The sequence below is a fragment of the Blennius ocellaris genome (genome assembly GCF_963422515.1).
Source record: "Blennius ocellaris genome assembly, chromosome: 1".
NCBI classification, from domain to species: domain Eukaryota; kingdom Metazoa; phylum Chordata; class Actinopteri; order Blenniiformes; family Blenniidae; genus Blennius; species Blennius ocellaris.
The window spans coordinates 24,730,839-24,755,418 of record NC_137650.1 but is presented as its reverse complement, the minus strand read 5'-3'; the positions used below and the strand labels follow the sequence as shown (position 1 = coordinate 24,755,418).

The window sequence follows — 24,580 nt, the reverse complement described above, 5'->3', positions numbered from 1 at the left end:
ATCAAATTGTGTATCTTTAAAGTAAAACAAAAAAACCTGCATTAAATAATTTGTAAAGAATTTTGACAACCTTGTCAGTCAAAGTGAAAGAAAAGAATTTTAGTGCGAATTCAAAAAAACAACCCCAGTGTGCTGAGACAAAATATGTCAATCTTATGTGGGTATCTTATATGCGAAGTGGAGAGCTGCGTTAATATCTAAAGAGAAGATCTTATCATTTGCAAGAGCAGAGAATCACAGGCTGCAATCTTCTCTTTTTTTGGGGGCAGGTTTCATAACAGGAAACGTTCTGACTGAGTTGGTGCAGACTAATCAGAGCAAACTTTTGGCTTTTGGGAGCTAAATTCTTTAATAGATTACGCAAATAGTTCAAACAAGACGCAGGATGGCTGCGTGAGAGAAAACTGAGGATTTATAGCTTTTTCAAGGCCATTGTATGCAAGGTTTTACACAATGTGTGTTTTGCTTGAAAAAATAGAGGGGGGGGGACTGGATGTCCTAAAGTTGACTTATCTTACTAACTATTTCACTTGTGACACCACTATTGCGACAAAGAAATGTTTGTATGTGGAGCTGACTGAAAAGTATATTTATTTTAATCATGACAAGAAAGACAAACAACCAAAACGGCTGAGAATTCATACAAAATTAGATTAAGTAAAAAAAAGAATGTATATAAATTATTACTCCTATAAAGTAGGAAGCTAAAAAAAAGGACTATCTAATTTAGTGCTCTTCTATAATCCAAAATTATCAAAATGATACTTGATGAGGATTATATAAAAACAAATATAATTTTGCTACAAAACCATTGTGAATATAAATACAGTTCGATAATCTAAACCAGCCACATGTGGTTCTTTGGCCATTCTGTAGTGTCTCGCTGAACCTTTGACAAAATTATACCTGAATAAAAATGTTATCTTGTTTTCATTTTATTTACACACAGAAAATCCTTTTCAAGAGGACTTTTAACTCTTGGCTAAAAAGGCATTTGAAAAAGGGGCCAAGTAAAGTAGCTAAAATGGGAGAAAATAGCTAAAACCAAAGGAAATGGGGAAAAATTGTTAAAATCACTGTAAATCACCCGTTTCGGGTACAGAAACAGCTGTAAACATAATGTAATTGAAACTTCATAAACTGAACACAAGACACTGTTTATGTTCATATATCAAAACTATACATGAAAGTTCAAGGGCTGTGTCAGCCTCAGTTCAAAGATTAAATGTGTTTGACAGCCCCAGTTCAATCAGATTTGATGGAAGGTGACACAATCAGCTCTTTGGGTCATAAAAGTTGCAAAACTCTGCCAAACTACAATTTACAGAAAATTAATGTTACCTAATACTATGTATTTAAATAAAACTAGATTCAATGTTCTATAAACTACAACTGTGGATAAATAAGTTCACACATATAAAACTATTTGAATGTATTGGGGGGTGGGGGGGGTCCAACGTATTAATTGTGTGGTGGCTGTGAATTTTAAAACTTATTGTGCAATTATTTAAAAACACTATAAAGTTGAGCCGCAAAATACAATACAGACCTGATACTGTGGCTTGTACCAGTGTTTCAGATCCCAGTCCCATAAGATCATCTGAAAAACAAGAGATTTACCAGTAGTTATTGTACAGGAGCTTTTTTTGAAACACTGAATATGAACTGTATTTACCCAGAAAACACTCAGACTTCGACCTGTGTTCCACTTTGAGTAAACTCTGAAGGTTTTTTTTTTTCTTTTCCATGAGTGCATCAGCAGGTCAGTAACAAAGCAGCAAAGCTTCTGTTAGTCTATTCAGCCCATTATCTAAACACACAGTGTAGTAACAGTTTACATTAAGGATTTCCCGTGCCACATGATGCACTTTTCTAGTCCAGGTAGGCTAATGCACACTGAGCACCTGAGCGGCAGCAGACAGAGGCCTTTCACGTTGAGAAAAAAAAAAGAAGAAAAGCAAACCACTGAAACCAACGTGGTGTGTCGACAATGGAGCTATGAGATCTTATCTCGCTCTAACTACGTCAATCGGCAGCATTTCCACGCTATCTGCTCGTAACTACACACGAGCTCTCACACAGTGCAGCAGTGTAAAGGTGCAACAAGGCTGCGTAACACTGAAATGCTTTGCATTACATTTTTCCAGTCATGCAAACCACAGAAAAGAATACGCATATATGCACTGCTTTTACAGCTTGATAGAATAGGACTTTGTAAAGCCTAGAAACTGTGAAATTAATCCGGAATGAATGTGTTGCAAACCTCACCCCACACCACAAGAGGGAGGGCCGTGGTGGATGACACCTTACATGACCAGCACCTCCACAGACATCATGAGCCTCATCTGAACATGTAAACACACATCCAGAGATCACACAGACAACAAGCATCTCCACAGACATCGCGAGCCTCATCTGAACATGCGAGCACACACCCACGCATGAAGCTCAACGCGCATCAAGTTAAAAGGTGAGACTCAGTCGGCCATATGATAAATTGAAATTCATTTCTTTAACAAAATATTTGCTCTATCTTAAAAGATTCTTTTATTTGCCAATAAATTAGAGTATGTGTGAAAACTGAGTTCGACTGTTTACTACAGTTAATTGAAGTCCCAAACATACACATGGTGTTTTTGTGTGGGCCCAAAGCATTACTGTTGGGTTTCATACATCAAGAAGATAAAATCTATACTTCAGGTTGTTAAACAGATCACTGGGTCTATTCCATCTCCTCGAATCAGCAACTCTCTCTTTGATCAAAATGCGAGGTTGGGTGTTTGTCATCAGCATCTGTACAATGCTGCCAAACATTTAATATGGCAAATAAGCCCTGCCATGGCAACCTGACATAGAGGCCAGCAAACAATGCTCCATACACCATGGCAACGAGATGGCGGGAGACGGCCGGAGGACAGAGTCGTTGGCCTTCTGCTTGTTTACAGAGAAACAGAAGGGATGAAAGAGAGAGGGAGATGGAGAAAAGCTGAGGGAGAGGATGCCATTAAAGACGGGATGGAGAGTTAAGGACTGAAAATCCATACAAGAAAGAAGGAGATCGAGACAACGGGACACGGCGCACACTCCTCACACCCAATGACAATAAAGTACTGTGTCTGTGCGATCTGTTCACACTTCAAGCATGACAGAATGCGCTTCGCTTCACCTTGTTACAGTCTGTGCATAAAGCACAGCAACGCGCACTCTTCCCCGACTCAAGAACAGGAAAAGCTGGCTCAGGCAGTGCCTCCACCGTCACCATCAAACAGAGTGCCAAGAAAGAAATTATTTACAGTGAGGCCCTTTTGTGAGCCATCGAAATGAAATCCGTCAATGAACACAAGATATAGTGTGTGTGTGTGTGTGTGTGTGTGTGTGTGTGTGTGTGTGTGTGTGTGTGTGTGTGTGTGTGTGTTGTTGTGAAAACACAGCATGGTGGCAGACGCACTGACATACACAAGTCAGCACACCCGGACACCTGTGCACATGCTCCCTAGCAGAGAAACACATTATTTCTCAGCTTGGTGACATTTGGAAGCAACTGTGAGGCACACTTTCACTGAGGTATAACCACTTCGACCTACTTACACCTCATTTTTGTACTCAACTTCATTTAATAATATTAACTCTTTATTGGGCAAATGACCATATTTGATCGTTACACTTGTGTGCAGAGTAAAAAAAAAAAAAAAACAGTCACAGAATGCAGTACAAAATCTGAGCATTAAATATTGAAGTAGGAGCGACTGGAATTCTGACAATTCTAGAAGCATTATATCATGTTACAGAGTTTTAGAATGTTTAAGGGAATCCTCAAATGAAATAACAAACTTTTTTACAGTTCTTGAATTTTGTGGTAGAATACTAAACTTTTTATGTGAATGAATAGAAATAATCACTACAAAACAAATTAATGATACATTATGCTCCCCATTCACTTAAAAAAAACTAAACATATTTGACTCTAAATTTCCTGTATGTGTATTAGTGTAGTTGGTTGTTCATGATGGACTGGTGACCAGTCTCTGGTGTGCCTTGCCTTCTGCTTCCTAACAAACAAAGCTGGATAAAGCAATATAGACAATAAATGAATGGAATTACTCAAGTATGAAAGTACATACTGCTACAGATATTGTTGTCAATATTTTCCATCAGGACACATGCAGAAAACGTTTGTTGTTAAACTTGTACAACTGGACATATCCCGCATATCTGTAATTCTTCACAATGCTGCATTGCGCTCCCTCACGAGCTTGTGTATGATTATTTATGGTGCAGGTATTTGCAGAGGGAAAATAACTGCACTATATTCACGCACACGTACAGGACACAAAACAAACCGAAAGAGACCTATACTAAACACACAATAAAAACGAGACGCTTCAAAGCGAAAGCAAAAATAGTAAACATTAAAAAACAAAAACAAAAAAAACTGCTTTTACACACACACACACACACACACACACACACACACACACACACACACACACACACACACACACACACACACACACACACACACACACACACACACACACACACACACACACACACACACACACACACACCGAGAGACGGGTCGTAAATATCTGCTAACAGGAGTCAATAAACCCGTGTGAGCTATTAGACGGCCAGTTAGTTACACCTGTGTGTCATATTAGCTGGGCTCTGTGGTGTGAGAGGTGCTAGAACTGATAAAAACACGCTAATAAGAGTGTGTGGGGCAGAGAAAAGGTATCAATGGCAGGCGAGCAGCACATTTGTATGGAGAGGAGCAGGTCGGTGCTGACGTCAGCGTGCAGCGGCACACGGCGTCAGCAGCCCTCTGAACATGCACACGCTGATAATGAGGACTGCGTTCCGGCTGTCAAGACACGCAGGGAGAAGAAAAGATGATACGGAGAGCGGAAACAAAAGCACGGGGCTGGCCTGATTGTTTTGTGCCAGTGTTCAGGAAAGAGGAGCCAGGCAGGACAGCGGCGCGCTGCGAGTGTTGTGGTTATGCGTCTTCGCCGCTGGACAAGAGTCGAGGCTTTGCCCACAGCGCCAAGGCGCGGGCAGGTTCGCTGACGGAGGAAGCTGAAGACTGGGATTAAAAAACGGTCTCTGAACTTTTAACCCGGCACGACTCACGATAAAGACCGAGCCTACATTCAATCACACACAGAATAGGTATAATGAAATCCCCAGCGCGAGAGAATAGAATGCACCGTGTCCCAATGTCAGACTTTTGAATGTCTTTAATATAACAAAGAAATGTTAACAATGTAGTTAATAAGTTATCAGGAAGTAAGATTTTCTCCGATTGAATTGAAGTCTGAACTGAACTTGCAGTCAGATGGTCGAAGATGTGTGAAGAAAGCGTCAACGTAACGATCGGCGGGCCTGATGGGGAAACTCGGGGTACTCCAGATGGCTAGGCTGCTTATGGCGGTGTAGTCAGGGGCAACCTGGCAGGACCATGGAAAATTCTTTGACTAGGGAAAGGAGTTCGTTCAAAATGTCATCCCTCTCTTTCACACTCATCTACCACTTCACTGGTCCTCGGCTGTTGTTCAGGGTCTTCCTGAGCGAGCAGGCATCTGCAAGTCCAGATTTATCTCCTAAAATATTGTGTCGTTTTCCCCAAGTTGGCACAAATATGCTGAATCAAAAAAAGAAAAGGAAAGTAGTTTAAATATAGTGTCAGTTCTATATGAGGATCGATAAAATTGCATTCGGTAAAAATAGCACAAAAAACAGCAACATACAAATTACAATCTGTACTTCTACATACTTTCACAATGTCATTTTATATCTCTTGTCAAGAGGACAGCGAATAAAAACCCCTTGCTCTATTTATTATAATCATACGCTAAAGTGAAGTACAGTTTTTTTTTCTTTTCCAAATCTGAAGTCATATGAACTTCTGCTCAGACATACAATTCATCCAATACAGCAACAATCTTTATGCCCTACTTAATTTTGTTTTAACATTGGAAACATTTCTGAGTATTTATAGAGGCCAGCATGCGCTCAATGAGGAGACACTCAGGCTAATGAAGAGCACGAAACAGGCCTTGGAATTATTGTCATGTCGCACTGCATTCAGGGTATTCCAGGGTCCGATCTGCCATACTTGTCAGCAAGTGGTGTCGGTTTACGTACAGAGCAGACGACAGAGGCTGCACGTACCTCTACTGAATTTTTCATCAATAAGGATCCACTTAACAATTGGAAGGTGCCAAAGCAAGCTGGGGTGAAGAAAGTAAAAGGTATGAGGAACATGGGGATGTTGGGAAAGCATGGAACACCCACTGGTAGGAATCGCCTCGAAAAAACTAATCAAACTAGCCCTTTTCTGAATTATTTTTCATACCACACAAACATTGTTTCACAGTCCAGACGCTGTGGGATTTGAGCCCAATTCTAAATTGACTGCATGGCACAAGGATCTCATAAGCAGCATGTCAACCTCCACTGAATCGAAGCTGAAAAACAATAACAATAACACACATCAATGCACAACATCATGCTGTATGTCATTGAGGTATGGCTCTGGTCCCTTCAGGACCTCCAACCCCCCCCCCCCCCCCCCCCCCCCCCAAAAAAAAAAACCCTTACAGTTAATCACAGTTGACTATTTAGCCTTTTGTTCTGAAAGTAATTTCTACAAAACATTATATCAATATCAATGTCCATTCTAAATAAAAAATGTTGTTCCATCATATTTAGATGAAGGTTATGAGAGAAATCTGACGATTTTGCCTATGAAGTGAAAATGCACACAATATGAAGCTGACGATGAGCCAAAAACATCCCTATACAGTAGTGTTACCTGGTACATCGAAGTATCGCCTGCTGCGTGAAACTCTTAAGATATGTTGATCTAAAGCACTATCTGCACGGGATTGGGTTACCTGACACCATGTTCGCACAGTACACGGGACAGGAGGTCAACACGGCAGCATCACTGAATTAAAGGCCAGCACAGAAGAAGCTGGTGTAATTGTTAGACTTTCTACAGTTCAAACTACAAAAAAAAAAAAAAAGATGAGGCATGAGTGGTGGTACTCTGATCAAACCCAGCTACTTGTGTGACATCCAGACAAAAACATGCTTCTTTTTCAATAAACTATCTTGATGGTCTCATTCCTCAAATGTTTTCCATAATTTGCTGATGGTGTTTTATCGTTTTTAAAGGATGACTTTGGCTCACCGTGATACAGTGTAAAAAAATCCATTTTTATGGACAAATATGGGAGAGATTCATTTGTTTCCTTATTGCGTCCCAGCGTCATGCCACATTACATGAGGAGAGTGTGCTTATCACCGATTTGTGGACTAAACTAATAATACATGATTGCTATCTTTAAAGACAGCCAGGACGGACTTGACCTTTGGCACAAAGGAAGATTCACTGAAAACTTCAGAGTACTTCCTCCTCTTTGTTTCTCCTCCGACACTCTTGGCTGTTGTTCAAGGATTACGCTTCATTTATTCCAGTTTTCCTGATGAGTTACAGATGACATTTCATATGACCCAGAGCTTATTTAAGTAAACAAGAAACTAATAACATCCTAATTGTTTATGTAAAACCTTTTTATGTAAAAATCCATATGTTTTATCGACTTTCCAATTGCACCAACAACTTTATTGTGGTTTGTGTTTTTAATGTATTATGTGTTACTACAATGTTTGCCGACAAATAAAATTAAGGCTTTTCTATGTGATATGGAAGCAAATCTATAAATGTTTCTTTGAAGCCTGATAGTACATAACATTTAAATATAACCACATCGCCCTTCGTTTTCCATCGAGCGTCCAATATGTCCTAAGTCAATGTTGCCGTCTTGACTGTGGCCCAAAAAAAATGACATGCAAGTTTAAAGTAAGATTTGTACAATTGGCTAAAAATAGCAGTTAGAAAAAAAGGGAAAACAGGAAACCAAAGGAATTTGGACGTGACTAAATGATTGATCAACAAAACTACTACAGCCGACCCCCATCTGGCCTACATCAACAAAGCTTCATTTCCTTACAGGCATAGGGTGAAGTCACTCATGTTGCTATTTTGCTGTTGCTGAATCAGTGGCCGACATGGCTCTCGTCTTCAATCTCAGGGGCACAGCATGCGCTTTTGCGATGGTGCTTTGTTTACATGAGTCAGGAGAAGTACAGCGCACAGCCTATAGACACACACTCACCGAGTCCTTTGAAGCGGGGGGAGATAGCAGTGTGCAGTCTGTCCTCAGAAAAAAAAAAAAAAAAAGCAGATGGACCAGAACATGGCAGACAGAGAAACTGAGTGGAAGAGTTACAACTGATTCCAATGGAACTTTTGGTGAGTACAAGGAAAACATGGGCCAAGTTGACTGGTGTTGCTTTCCAGTACTACTGTTTTATCAAGGCCGGATAACAACCGGATTATATCGAGGCATCTGGAGCTGATCGACTTTAGCAAACATTTCATGACTGTGGTTTCTAATGTTTTGCAATATTAAGAACAATGTAGAGGCTTTCAGGTATACTCTTTTGCAACTATATACTGAAGGCTATGCTAAAACGTGGCTAAAAGTTGGTATGAGCCAACTCTGCAGATGGGATATGATAAAAAGAGAAAAAAAAAAAGACTGGAGGCTGTTGGAATGAAAGCATACAGGGTGAGTTTGAGAAGGCTACAGTAATAGATACACTCGGAGCCAAAAGGAGGGGAGTATAAGAGTAGAAATCATTCAGGTCACTCTGAGGCTGCAGGTGCGTCCTCCTATCAAGACAAAGTGGTGAAAGCTACTCAAAGGCCCCAGCAGACCTTCCATGTTGGGTTTACAGTCCGTCTCAGCTTACAATAAGTCAAAAATGTTTGTGTTGCTGCTACTGCTCATACAACTTGGAGAAATAATGCAGAGGTTTCGGCAGCTGAGAAAGAAACAGACTGTGGGAGGAAATATATATTATGATTTGCTCAGTTTCAGAATGTGTTTGCCCAGAATCTAAATCAAAAGAATAAATGCACTGATGGTCAAATGTTTTAGATTTTACAGATACAAAAGTTTTTGGCAGAACAGAAAGTATTTTTTTTTCTTTTTTTCCAAACAAATGAGCATTAGGTCCATCATTATCTGATTGACACGCACAACTTCGATCTTAGGCCCAGTACACACTGAACATCTGATCATCTACACACAAGTCTTTTGTTTTTGTTTTGTTCTTTTAAAGGAACGGGTTCTCGAGTGGAAGAATTTTAAAACGCTGCCTCAACTTTGACATGTAGCTGGGCGAGACACACATTTGCTGAAAATGATGATGCCCCACCTCTCGACCCGATAAACCTGCGACCCTCTCCGCAACATCACTTAACAACAACAATAGCAGACTTACATGCTCTCGGTTGTGCTGCTAAAGGTACTGTCGGTCTGGCGGGGTCGCCTTACATACTGTATATGAATACAGGAGCACATGGACATTTAAATGTAAAGGAGAGCTGAAGAGACCTTTCCATCGGTTTATTGTCTTCGGTTGCAACCAAAACATATTTGTGAATAATTCTGAGTACGTGTCCCTCTGAGCTATGCACAACACTTTGTGCTCAGGTTATTTATAGTAAACCCAACAAAAGTGGATCTCGGCACACCCTAAAAGGGTTTAGACATGCGACTCACTATCCAACCATGGCCACACAAATCATTCATCCATTCACCCACAAATGATCCATCTTTCATAAACTTAAGCCTCTTTCAGCCAACAATGGGTGAAAGGTAGAATGCATCCTGAAGCCGTTCACAAATATATGATCATAGATTTTACCGAATGAAAAGGTCTTTGACATTTTTTTTGTTGTCGTCACTTTCACTTACACACTGAATGTTACCACCATATTTTATCTTTCTATAAATGTGCCGTCCTTCAGAAAATACTTTAAAAATCAACATAAAGCACAACCAATCAGATTAAGTCATAATACTGTCTACAACTTCTTTTGAAGGCATTGTTAAGCGTGAAAAATGAAACACAATTTGTCCCAACAATAGTCTGAGATGTCACGAGCTACAAGATTATCAGTGCAGGTGGTGAAAGGTTTCTTGAGCTCAACGTGAACAAATTCCAGAAAGCAAAAGATGACGAAACACCATTCAGAACGACACTTGTAGATAAAGCTGGGATTGCAAGTGCATTCTTTCACAACTCACATACATGACTGTGTGAGTTTCCGACAAAAATTAGTGGCAACATTATGTAAGAACTGAAAGTATTAGTCCTTGCATTTTGTATTTTCATTGTATTTTCATTGCATTTTGGTTGTCTGTTTACACAACAATGATGCTCGGCGCCAATGAAAACCCAAGTTTTCGAAAATGCGCCGTGAAAAAAGGTGGAAAACACTGCGACTGCGCATGTGCACTATAGTAAATAGTACTTCAGCAAAGGTGTGAGGAGATGTACAGTAACAACAATGGCGGCCTCCAGAGTGTCCATATTTTCCTGAGACTTTTCCTGAGGTAGCTTTGTAGTTGAGAGTCACTGTAATGACAACCCAACTTCTTCATATTAATGTCTTTGTTGCTGCCATTATTAATGTTTATGACGAATAGTTTTCTTCAAGCACGTATTAGGGGATGCACCGAACCCCATTTTTTCACATCCGATCTGATCCCGATACCTCAATTTGGACATCTGCTGATACCGATACTATTTCGATACCAGAGCTCGTCTTGGTTTAATGTCATTATTATTATCATTTTATACGAGGCTGGATTAAACTCCTCTCTGCCAGCTAGTATGGAATATACAAATGTATTCATGTATTCTCCCAAAAGCAACTTGAGGTTAGTATAAGAAAATCAGAATCAGAAAAAATATATGTATATATTTTTGTTCAATATGGACAATGTGGGGGTCTGCGTGACATCATCATCTCATAATAAACTTGTTATATCTTTAAAACCTCAGAATTACTTTTTTAATCCCTGGGGGAAATTATTTAGCAACACAGCGCAAACAGCATTTTTTCCAGCTCTAATGCAGCAGAAACAATTGGGACTATTTCCACATAGTTTTGCGTGGCATAGTACGCAGCTTCACGGAGGAAAAATTTTGATTTCAATATGGACTGAATGATATGAGGGCTATGTCCAGTCTCAAACCCGGGACATTCTTACTGTGAGGAACGGCGCTAACCGCCACACGCTCAGCAAGTCATAATCTCCCCAAAAACTAAAGCAGTGCATGCAGAGCCTCATACATGCACTCCAGTTGGAGGAAGGCCAAAGAGGTCACCACGAAGCCTTTTTATCATGAGGAAATGGGACAGCACTTGGTGGTGTGCAGAATCCACTTTTCTGGAGGAGAAAACATCTCACAGGGGCAAGTGCTAAAACAACCCTCGAAGCATACATTCATAGTCGCAATTCTTCTTTGTTTATGTCAAGACAGTGTTTTCAAGTCATAAATACAACCCTCCCCCCCCCCTTTTTTTATCTTTTTTTTTTATAAAATCCTGGAATAATATTCAAATATTAGATTTACTGAAAAATCTACATTCATAATGACTTTACAACATTTAATGACTGTATATAATGTATTTTGAACAGTAATGTAATATAATTAGTAGTAATTTTCTTTCATGACCTATTACAGCTTTTGCATCCTATAAATATATATATATATCAAATATATGTATGAATAAATAGGAATAACTAAGTAAAATGTAATCCCAAATAAAGACTCCATGCTTCCTTTTTTTTTTAATTGAATTAATTTCTCTTTTTCATGGATAATATTTCACTGTTAAGTGTGAAGACATTTGGATACTTACCTAAACACAACAGCAGAGACGAAGATTGACAAGAGACAGTGAGAAAAATGAGTGGAGACCGACAGGAGAAAAGTCTCAGTTTAACAGTTGCGATTGACTCATTCACACGCTGGTTCTTCAGCTGGCTTCTTGCCAGACAAAGCAGGGCTTGCATAATGACAAACACAACATGCAGGAACAACATAAATGCCACAATATGAGTAAGGTCAACCCTAGTACGTCAATGATGAACTTTTTCTCACAATGGTATGTTTCATGCTCAAACGGCCCATAACTCTTTCACTGTACTCGACATCAAAACTCAGCCGGCGGCTGCGATGCTGGCAAAATACAGTCTGCACACAATTATAGGACCGTTTTTCAAAAACTACAAAGTCTTAAAAAGAAAACAAAAAGACAAAAGGCGCCTGTAAATAGGAATGACATTAACGGTCTTTGAAATCGTTCAAATTCAGGAGAGACTTTTGAAGAATATGGTTGCATAGAATCCAAGAAGGCAGGTCAGTCACTGTTGCTGTGGTATTTGAAAATGGGTCTTTTACCTTCAGAGCTGCTACTCAAGTCCTAAATGCAGAACTGTGCTGCACAAAAGTCAAGCTCATCACAGACACTTGAGTTTTCCAAGTAATACCCTTCAACTCAGATTAAGCTGGTGACTGCAACCATACTCTTTAAGAAAAGTAACGGTACGTTCCACTGGAAAGGTGTTTAATCCTTGCAAAACTTTAGCTCCACATTTACTGGAAACCACTGCGTAAATCATCCCCCTATAAATAGTTTAATGCAGCCTGCAGTGCAGGCCATGAATGCAGGTTAAGTTTTATCTCAGCTTAAATTTTCTGTTGACCTAGATCGCAGCATTTCATTGCTATCACAAGAGATAGGCAAGAACACAGGCATGTATGACCTTTGAAGAGCAATGGCAGTGAGTACAAGTATAAATACTCTTAATAGTACTTCTCAAAGTCCTTTCTGCTGACAACGTTCTGCAGGTTCGTATAAATATCCGAGGTTTACCAAATGTTAACGCATGCAATTATTAAAAACGAGTACTGACCTTGTGACGCACAGGATGTACGATTAGAGTGCAACAAGAGTTTCAGGTCATCAACATAATTCAATCAAATGAGCAGCTGTTAATAAAGGTACGTCAAGTCCCTGATTGTGTTTTGCTTTGTATTTTCATCTACCGATGTCAGCCCAATCCTTGGTTTGCAACAAGGTAATTAAAGTGAGCATGATCGAAGTATCAGAATAAGCGAAAGTGCAAAGGTTTTCTCAGTGCCAGAGATTTCTGCTGAAGCTGTGCACAGGCAGACTCATCTAAAGCACCAATGTCACAGCCTGCATAATTGCAGGCATGCTACAAACGTCTGTCTGGATGGGTGTTCATATAGCCATACATCTTTAAAAAAAGATTCATAAAAAATACCAACAAACTAATCCTCCCGAGGGTGCAGGAAAAAAAGTTAACCTGACTCTATGCGCACCAATATCACGGAGTTCTTTGGTGTTTTTTTTCCCCCACTTTCCAATGCAGTCATGCAGTAAAGAAGCAAATCAAACATGTACACGTTCACATTCCATGTAGCACACTTTTGTTTTTATGTGAACAGCAGACTCCCAGTATGTAGAACATGTTCAATGAAACAGCAGGCTAAATGATGCCACCGTAGAAACTTCTCCGAGTTGTAATAACACTGGTTATTTAGACATTTGATGGCCTTGTATGTCCAAAGATCAGAGACGATAACAGCAAGAAAATAATATGAAAATGAAAAATGCAATCGCGAGAACACAGTACCGCTACATCTGGTCCCTGATCTACGAATCAGATAATTCATCAAGGCAGAACAATAAAAGTGTTCATGTTTTGACTAACTTAGTAAATGTGAAATAGACGCATATTTCTTTTATTAAAATTTTTTTTTTTTTTAATTAAATATCACAGAGAAAACACAAAAACAGTGTTGTTGCCAAAATGTTTATATGATTTTACACAGCAACAAATGAGTTAATTTCCCCAGAATGTAATAAGAATAGCCTCTCTCTCACTCTTTCTGCCTCTCTCTCTCTACTGATGCGTTAAATGAGATGTATACGCTTCACACACAACCTTTTTTGACCACTGTAGAGCCTAAAAGCAACCTATAGTTTAGAGGCTAGGATGCCTGAGTACAACAGGAAGGTTATACCTGATATGGCCATGAGAGCGAGAAGAGGGAGGCTCGAAGCCTTGTAAGGGAACATCTGGTTTTATCATGGAATCAGTGCAGGCTCCTCTTATAAACACAACCTAACGCCTGAGCCCTGGAGCTCTGGCCAATAACAAGCATGTGAACACAAACGCCATCCATCAGAGCTGAGCGGCAGTAGGAGGAGCTCACAGGGAAGTAGAGAGAGTGAGACAGACAGAAGCAACAGCGAGGGAAGAGACCACAACACTGGTAAAGTAAATCATTTACAACAAGTGACCAACGCTGGCTGGAAGCAGCTCCTCATTTCTACTTTGCGTATCACAGCTGCCATTAGAGCTGGGGTGACCGTGCAGACGGATTAAAAAAACAACACAAAAAAAAAAAAAAAAGGGTGGGTGTATAAGCTTAAATTTGTCGAGTTTAAGGTCAAACTCAAGTAAATGAATGACTGAAGCGCCTCAACATCTGCTAACCATGTCGTTGTTGGAGTTACCTGAAAAACACGTTAAAGTAACGGTATACTATGAGATTAATTACACCGCATTAAATTCACGCTTTGAGGCAAATTCACAGTAAGGGGCTGTTTGGGTGCTCCATAGTAACAAAGGGCATGTTTCGGCCTGTTTTTTGACTGTGTTGATTGTGGTGTGAAGGCCTGTGCTGAATCACAGAGGTAAAGGTCAGCATCAAGGAGGGCTGCCACATGTACTTTAAAAAAAAAAAAAAGAAGAAGCTAAAATCACACACAAACGACATTGTGAGTCACAAACAACATTGGAAGGTACCACCCATGTGGCAATACGGCATGCGTCTATCCATGTTCTGAAACACCCAATGTACTTATTGTAACTTATTATATATGTAACAGATATGTGTGCTTCAAAATGACGGAAACGTCTTTTAACTTCGATGCCTCCGTTATATTGAAATAAATGTTTGGCAATCAATTGATCTAAATTAGCATACGGGTTCAATACCAAGAAGAGTAGAGTTAATTTTTTGAGAAGTTCATTGATGACTGACGTGACAACGGCAGAGGTAGCGCCAATGTTGACATTGAGAAAGAGCTTAGCCAAAGGTCCATTAGAACTAAGTGCATGTTTTTATAATGTGAAAAGAAATCCTAGGACCACACACACATAAGAAGAACATGCAAACACCCCACGGAGAACCCTCGAAGCCCAACCCGGATTCGAGCCTGGAACCCCCTGACTGCGAGGAAAGAGTTCTGACGGCGACAGCAGTGTGCAGCCCTGCATCTGTAAAGTGTCAGTCCTTCTGTAAATCATGAAATTCTTCATCAGGCAATGAAGGTTATGAGGATTTCCAGCTCATCTGATGACCCAGATCAATTGGTGCAAACCATGAATATTTGCAGGTTTAAGGGTACGTTTGTCTCCTGAAACAAATGTGTCCGTGAAGGAAACTAATTTCAACACTGAGACAGCGAAAGTAATCCAGCTAAAACCCAAAACCCAGAAACATTTATAGCAGAACTTTGCAATTCCTTGAGGCTCTTTTATACTTCTTTACACCAATATTTTGATTTACAACAACGTTTTTACTCCATTTTTACAGCTCGTTCCTCTCGGCAAGACCGATTTATAACAGCAGAAGGAAGTGGTTTTCCATCAAAACATTAAACCAAATGTGACGAAAACCACACAAAAACACAGCAGACACACACTTTAAGGAGTCAGTGAAGACCAAACCGGCGATTAAAAACAAATTCAAATTTGGAGTTCACATTTGTGATATAACCAGCAATTAAATACCATTGGTCTCTGTCTCCTGGACTAGTTAGTAGGTATTATATTAACAAGTGACTTCATAAAGGCTGTCAGTGTTTCTCTCTTTGCTCAAATTATATGGAAATAAAATACACTCAAAAAATAAGAAATGGCATATACCGGTATCAGAATCCTCTGGACATTCCTGGATGATAAAATGTGAAGACAACGTTCAGCTGCACACCATTGTACAATGTAATTACGTGGTATGGACAAACATAGGCCATTTTTACAGCAGCACATCTGATAGTTTGCAACACTATAACAAAGTCTGGCCAAATCCGACAACGGTCCAACAGGCCACAACATTTCTTTTGTTACAATGTCGGAGAGCATGAGGATAATCCACCCTGGCTTGTTGCATGGGTGGGGTGTCTCGGTATTTCACATTGTGGAGTCCCTGGTGTTTAGTGCACACATAATGAAGTGAGACTGTCATCCTGCCATGACGCCAGCATGCACTCTGCGGTGAACGCGGAGAACCTGCTGCTGGAGCCACCCAAAACAGAGGGAAATAAGTCTCGGACAGTGAGGCTGTCACAGGCTTTACAAATAGGAAGAGAACCAGGTCAAGAATGGCTGGACAAAATATATATATTTTTTTTTTTAAAAAGCGTAGGTCTTCAGCCAAAACGTTTTGCTAAATTATTCAGCCAGTTTCACACAGCACATTCTGCAATTTAAATGCATATCAAATAGACAAGAAAATAACTATTTACACAAACCTTGTTAATAAGAAACATGAAAAAGACTGTAAAATTTAAGTCAAAGGTTGACTACAATATATTTGTTGGTGTTTTATTTAATGACAAATTGAAACGTCGTCACCAAGCAGCAGGCAGCACAGACACTAATGCAGAACTACCAGAAATCAACATTTTATATCTGTGAAATGCTACCTACATCCCCCAGGACAAAATGCCATGTGATTATAAATACTGGAGTGCTGGCTGACAGGCAGATGAGTCAGAGTCACACAAACAAACCCGAAGTAAGTTTACTAAACAGAGTTAAGGAGAACAAAGGTGAGGTCTTCTGGTGTCCGTTTTTTTTTTTTTACCAAGATTTGTGTCGTACACAACTTTTTCTTGGTTGGTTCTTGGTGTTTATATGTTGTGGCAGCTCTCATGTTCATGCACGAAATTCTTGTGTAGAAAAACTATTTAAATAATTGTTTATGTAAATAATGAGTAACCAGAAGACGAAAACAGTTTTGCGATGAATAGGAAGCTGGGGGTTTTTTTTGTGTGTGTGTGTGCAATTTGTGCACAGATGACATCACTTTCTGCGATAAACTATTTCATGTCCCATGCTTTTAGATTGTGAAAGCTGCACTTTTAAGTCTTATCAAATGCTTTTTTTTTTTTATTCACTTGGACTGTCAAGTACACTGTAAAACAGTTTGACATGACTGATTGAGGATTCAAAAAGTATTTGTATCCAAGACTCAAAATAAAGACGATTGAACCAAACCAGGTTTAATGAAAACCCAGACATGACAAATGTGAAACTATTAGATTCTGGATAAAAACGTCACAAAACATTTCACTGATGTTAATTCGTAGGTGTATAAATCCAGTATATGCCTCTCACCATTCTGTAGCCCCGTGATATATTTACAGTTAACTTATCTGCATGAGCAGCCAACTACTGCGTTCAGAACATAACTGATCTCAGTCCACCTTCACATTGCTCCACTATTGGGGTGGGCGTTATAGCATAAAATAGCATGTCACATTGTTTTTGTAATAAAATCACAATTCAGATTTGATCACGATTGGCTTTTACATTGATTTTTGACATTGATCAGCAAGTTTCGGAACAGCGCAACCAAAGCATTTCCCAATGTAAAACAAAGCCCCAACAGAACAAAATAATAGACAATTTAGGACAAAGAACCTTTCTGAACATATTTAAATGTACATAATTTGTGCAATTTTGCCAATAATGTACAATCATGATCATGGTATGAAACGTTTCAAAAATATAACAAATAAAGACAGATGCATGTATTCCATTACAATAGACTAAATACTTAAATACATTCCAGACATGTATATGGACATACAGCATCCACATGTAGAAACAGTCACATCTGCTCACGCTGAACTGCCATTGACCTCTTCACCTTAAGTTCTCTCTCTCTTCTCTTAAAATGCAGCGATTTAAACAATTAACCTCTGATGTCTACAACCTGATTACATCCAACAGCTTTAGAACACATTACTGCTGAGACATCCGACAGTTTTTCTCTCCTTCTCAAAAGGAGGCGCATTATGACAGAATATGTCTGAACGGTGTTTGTGCGCCACAGCCAATCAATATGATTGGTTGGTCAGGTGCACGTGAAACGCCTGATGATGGTGCCTCAGCATAGAACTGCAATATATGGTAATAATCTACATGTTGCAGTTCTATGCACAGCATAGAACTGCAACATGTACAATGTGTTCTCAAGAAGATTCTACAATCTCCGTTTGGTCTGATCGTCAACACATTCTAATCCTGCATGTTCTAATATCGCACACCCCTGCTTCACGATGAATTTTTCTTCTGCACATGTAAGTAATTTGTCTTATTGACAAGCAGTAATAGCGCTACATTATTGTGTCAGTTTTATTTATAGGTACTTTATTGGAATTTATTTCCCCCATTGTCCTTCAGACTGGGCACAGAAAATACATAAATGTAACTACATGACAGCACATTTTTCTACTAATGAGCATACTAATGGTTTCATTGTGCAAAAAAGAAAAACTCCCTCGCCAAAGATATTATTCTTAATGAAAATTGGGAAAAAAGGAAAGAAAAGGCAGTTCAATTTAAATAGAATGGTGACGAAATTGTCAAAAGTATTTCAGCTTTTCATACATTGAGGATTTTCTTTCTGAATGCGTTTCGTGACGATGATCACTGGGCAAAAGTAACACAAAACTTTCTATACGACCACTCTGCCTGGGATAAAGTTCGCCTGATGACGCACATACTGCATCATTAATCCATGCCTACCCCCAGCCAACTACTGCTGTCTGCAGTCGAGCATCCAGTGCCCAATGCCCCGTGTCCATGGTGCCATGCCAGGGTGCCTGCTGTTGATATGTGGCATCAAGTCCCTTGTTGATCCAGTTGATCCTTTGATACAGGGTCGGGACAGATAAGGACAAAGGAGGGTCAGACTGTAGGAGGCAATCCAATGCATTTCAGGACCTAATCATATCAGTAAGGCGACTTTTTGAAGTTTTGCCAGCATATAAATATATCATTACATCCTATTTGTAATGTAAATGCAAATTCAATGAGGCTGGCTTCCCTTCACAGTGTTTGGTGCCCCAGTAATACTGCGGATGAATCAGCACTTTGCTAAAGGGCACAATGAACACTGGTATAAACTGGTCTTCTAGGCCACTAAACCAGGGGTCCCCCAAGGCCTCGATCCCTGAATGTCACTGCTGGAAAATTCTCATAAACACATCAAGGCTTTCAATTTTTAGGTGTGCCTCAGCAATGACTGTATCTGACCAGCACAGCCGGTAATAGCTGCAGAGGGGTGTGTGTGATTAAAACCCGTTGGCTCCAGTCATTTGCTTTACCATCGGCGAGCTAAAGATGTTACTAACACCTATCTAGTCTCGATCCATAGACATCCAGGCTCCACTGTGCAGGTTTAGCTCTAATCTACATCCACCATAATTACACCCATCACAGACTCGGTATGGCAGATATGGCATGTCTTCGGGTAAATTACTGCGTCATTGCTCTCTAGAATTCCCCACAAATTCATGCGTGTCAAAAAAGCTACGCTACTTGGTGTATATGTGGTGTAAATACAAGCAGACGACAAAAAAAACCCAACAAACAGCAGGTCAGGGTAGAAGAACTAAATAACTACAATGAAACCTACTCAGTGAAGGAAACACGAGGTGCACTGGTACTTTAATTCACGTAATGTCTTTGTATGGTATACTCTGACAGGTCAAATTTCAAGTGCTGACACAGGAGAGACAGGCAGAGGGGAATGGGGGGGTGGGTGGGGGGGGGGGGGGGGGGGGTAGTGGTGGGCTGAGAAATGATGATACAGGTTCCTGGGAATTGATAACCCTGAACAATGGCAAGCAGAACAGCAGTCTTGGCCAAATGGGGAAGGTATCACCCGGAAGCTTCGAGTCAGAGACACTCGCCGGACACAAAATCTACCACAAAAATCTCACTTTAATTACGTGGGTGGTGGGGGAATTGGTGTGTGTGTGTGGGGGGGGGGGGGGCTTTCAGTGTGTGCATGTGTGCTGGGGGAAGGGGCAAATGAAGAGGGGGTTAAGGTGAAAAAGGAAAGGAGACAGCGACAGACTAAAGGAAAAGTGAAAAAGGGGGGTGGGGATTGGCCGGGAGCAGTTTCACCTAAAAAAAAAAAAAAAATCCCTCAAGCTCATGACTCCTTTTTAAAAATTTCCCTTTTTTAATTTTTTTTATCATAAGTCATTCTTAATACATTTGGTATAGTTATTGGAAAGGGCGATCCTGTTGGTTGGAGTTAGGGTTTTCATTGCAGTGACTAATAGTGCTTCACAGTTTTGCCCTTTTCAGTGGGATCTGCCCTCAGCTGCTAAACACACACAAGCCCTCCTCTGTAGCTGCGGCTGACGTCAACCGTCACTTAGCAACAGCCTTTTGGTGTAAAAGCAGCAGTGCTGACACCGTTTTCAAAAGAGGCGCACAGAGAAAGACAGAAAGAAATTCAGAGAGAATGAGAAACAGAGATACGGAGGGAGAGAACGAGACAGCAAAGTAGAGAAAGTGAGTAAAAACTTCAGCGGGACTGCTGTGCAGTGTTTCGCTCTAAAAATCATAACTAAATCCGTGTGAGCAGGACAGTGTATATACATTAAAATATTTGTACACACGTATGAAGGGACAATGTTTGGTCAATGATGTTGTCTGGAAACTATTAACAGCCAATAAACAATACAGCTGTACCTCTTAAATAAAACTTAATTTACTACATCCTTCGCCTCTGTGTCTTCACGCCTAAACTCAGACAGCAACAATTTGAATCAGAGCCCCCAACATCTATGTCACAGCAGCTGCCAAAATACCCCCCCCCCCCCCCCCCACCCCCAACCACCCCTCTCCTACTACTTTCACCCCGTCACCAGATTGTGCAAACAATCTGCACATGAAAGGTTCAACAACCTCATTGTCAACTTTAAGAAATGTAGCCACCTGAAATGTTTGCATTGTTCAGAACCTTTTTCGAGTTCTGATGAGAGTTGTGCTGAAATAAAAAAAAACAAAAAAATCAAACAGAATCAGCAGCATGAGGACCACATTGTTGTTACTCATCTTGGGAATTTGCACTTTTTCAGGCTGATAAAGCCAGAAAATACAATCTAATTGGCCCAAACTTGGTCAAAAGAGGTGGCCCGGCGTCCCCTTCTCCAGACCAACATTCTGGGCCTCAACAATACACAAACTCAGTCACAAATAAGCTTTGTACAGATGATAATACGAGCAGAGACAAGGTCAGGACATCACATCAAGGCTCATTAGAGAAAAATAAGAAATAGGGGACATGCTGAGCAACTCTTTATGGGCGGTTGAAAACTGGGTATCATTAAAGCCACAACCTCGAACTATGTCCTCAAATCATAGTGATTTATTGGCTATCCTGTAAACAAAGCGTAGCAGAAATGAAGTCAAATAAAGCCATCTCATCCTATTTTGCGAGCCGTCTCTGGATGGTGACTCTTCAGACACCAGAGTCATTAGGCTAAGCTCTGGTAGACCTAACATGAAAACTAAAGAGCTGCAAGCTAATTGCTGGTGATCATGACGCAAACCGTTTCCAAGGTAACCCGAGTTTTGGAGTACCCGCTCCAGCATTTCCTCATCTGTTTGCACTCACACCAGCAGGCTGACAATGCAGTCGCTGCATCCTGTTTCACTCTGCAGTCAGCCAAACACAGTGCCGCGCTCAACTTAACCCTTTCCCCTTTCCCTGCTGCTGCAATGAAAAATGCAAAACACCTATGCAAACTGGTTTCAAATTAAAGTGGGACGGGAGAACATTTCAAGGGGGCTCATCTGGATTTTTTTATTTAAAATTAAAAAAACAAAAAACAAATACAGATTAGAAACACCTGGTGATGATGATGTCACATGTAAAGCAAATGTTGATAAATACCGATCCAGCTCTGTTCTCAATAGTCATCAAATTGCACATTTAGCACCAACGTTATCTGTGGCATCAGTGAGTGTTCAATTTTTGTTTTGTTTTTTTGTTGTTTTTTTTTTTTTTAAATATTGTGACTGTTACACAAGGTCCTAAACACTGAGGTTAACATCACACGCCATCCTCCTCTAGTGATCGGTTCAAGTCACACTTCAAACAGCTTCGGAATAATCAGCTCAACGTGTCAATAAAAACAACTAAAGTAAAAACACATTTCCTTTTGATTTAGCACCACAAAAAACCCTGAGAAATTAAAGCTGAAATTCTTTTCAAAATAACTTCAAAATATCTATAACTGCAAACAACATTAGATTTTTTTTTTTGTAACAAAGACTCTCTTTAATCAACACTGTTTACCAGAACCACGTGAACTATAGTAAATGTGTGAATCTGAAATCTGAGGTAGTATTTTTTCCAATGTAACATTTCATTACTAAAGTCAAAACAAGTCATTTATTGATATGCCAAAAAAAAATCATAATTAAAGTATTAACTGTATGCTGTAATCTACACGTCATGGTACATATGCACATGCACAGACAAACAGACAAGAATACAATAATTAAACTAATAATTATACAACACTAAAAAAAATATTGCTTATTACTTTTCTCAGTGGACTAATGTGATAAAGTTAATTTATTTTCTTGTACATCATTTAGAAATTATTTTACCTTCACAGTCAGGTTAAATCTGATCCTTTACAACACATACAGGCCTATTTTAATTTTTAGAAGAAAAAAAAAACTATTATCAGATTTTACACCAATTACTTTCTCTCTGCAAAACCTTTAATACTGATGAAGGATTTGTTCAGAGTGATCATTACATAACTCGTTAAAAATACTTACACCACTCTGCTTATTGAACACAACATGCCACACGCCTTCAGCAAAACCTACAAATCCTCAAACTGTTTAAAATATGCCTCTTAAAGACAAATTAGTCGGAAAGAGCAAAGCCCGCAGATTTTCCCAGATTTTCTGAATGAACAAGCTGATCTGAAGCACTATTCCCCGTGCCACCGTTTTGGTTTTTTTCTACCTAAACACTCTTTTGCAATCCCAACATTTTCACCTTTTATCTCATGGCTGCTGGAGGCAGACACTATATTCTCGAGGGCAATTAATAGGACTTCTTCTAATTTTTTCTTTTTTTTTTTTTTCTTTCCCTCTTTTCTTCTTAGCAATCACCCTGCGGAACGTCACTGGGTTGTGACGTCAATGTTATATCATTCCACATGGCTTTACAGCGAGCTAACGTGACAGCTGAGAGCTGCCCTGCGTTTTCGCTGCTCTCCCTCCAACCTTTTCTCTCTGCAGCCCGTTTCTCTGTTCTTTCCTTGGGGGGGTGGGGGTGGGGGGGGGGGGGTTAAGTGTATTATTTACCCCTGCCTGCCCCCATGGAGTGGTAACCGCACAAAAAGAGATCCCTCTCCCTGAATTCAACACTACACTATACAGGCATGGCCTCTGAGGTCTTGGTCATAAGGTGGCACTTTTACATTTCCACCACTCAAATAAAAATAATCCCACTTTAAAAAATATTAATTCCACAATATTCCCTACATCCAAAACTAACAAACTAGCCCCCCCCCCCCCCTCTCCAAGACACTTGCACATAATTTGAGGGGAAATGAGTTGTAACTTGATGCAACTTATTATATTTAACTACATTATTTCAGAAGATGAACTACCAAACATGTACTATGTTTCAACTGAGCAAATTCTCGGTCCCCGTTTGCGACCCCTGAGACAGATAGGATAGTCTCAAAGTGCAAGGTTAATTTCTGTGCAAATTCAAACCTAATTAGAGCTTTTTCACAACATCACACTGCACTCAATAACCAATTCAGATGCGTATCAAAGAAGAATTAAGAAAAAAAAAAAACAACAACAACGAAGTGACACAGTGAGTGCGTGAATCCAGGATTCGGTGAGTCTGATGCTTGACAGTTGCACTCAATTCATAAAGCTTTAGTTGCACAGGAGGCTTTGAGTTACTGTCGCAGCAAAGCAGTAACTGACAAGCACAAATTACTATTAACTGAAACTGGAACAGGCTAAATGAGACAGCACTGACATCATACACACAACGAAACCCCTAAAACAAAAAAACAAAAAACAAAAACAACCTAGCTGTTCATGGTACGGTGCTGGATTTATTGTGGCAGTAAGCATGAAGGATGATCCTGTCAAGCTTCTCTGATGTATCTAAAGATCACACACGAAATGAAAAGATGTACACAACAAACTACTGACACTATATGCATGTTATACTGTGAATCAGACATGTTTACCGTCATGCACTCATAAATGGATGACAGTGGCATTTCAGACATTCATAAACAAACAAATAAAATGTTTCATGTAGATGGAATTAAAACAATACAATGAAATTAATTAGCAAAAAAATGTAAACGTCTTACATTAGGAACATTGAATCTACCTGTAAATGTGAGGAATGTCACAGTCTGTACACATATTAGTGTTGTCATTTGAAATTACATTTTATCATTATTTGTGTGTTACTTGTGGTTAAAAGCTTACATGTGAGCACATGTAAATGTTAT

The 24,580-nt window shown here is 39.7% G+C and overlaps 1 protein-coding gene across 1 annotated transcript in view; it reads right to left on the bottom strand.

The window, feature by feature from the left end:
* Positions 1 to 24,580, bottom strand: part of pde3b (phosphodiesterase 3B) — a 41,798-nt gene that overhangs the window by 12,172 nt on the left and 5,046 nt on the right. The window contains exon 2 of the mRNA XM_080501318.1: positions 1,550 to 1,600. Within this exon, the coding sequence (XP_080357444.1) occupies positions 1,550 to 1,600 (51 nt within the window). The remainder of the gene's footprint in view (positions 1 to 1,549; positions 1,601 to 24,580) is intronic.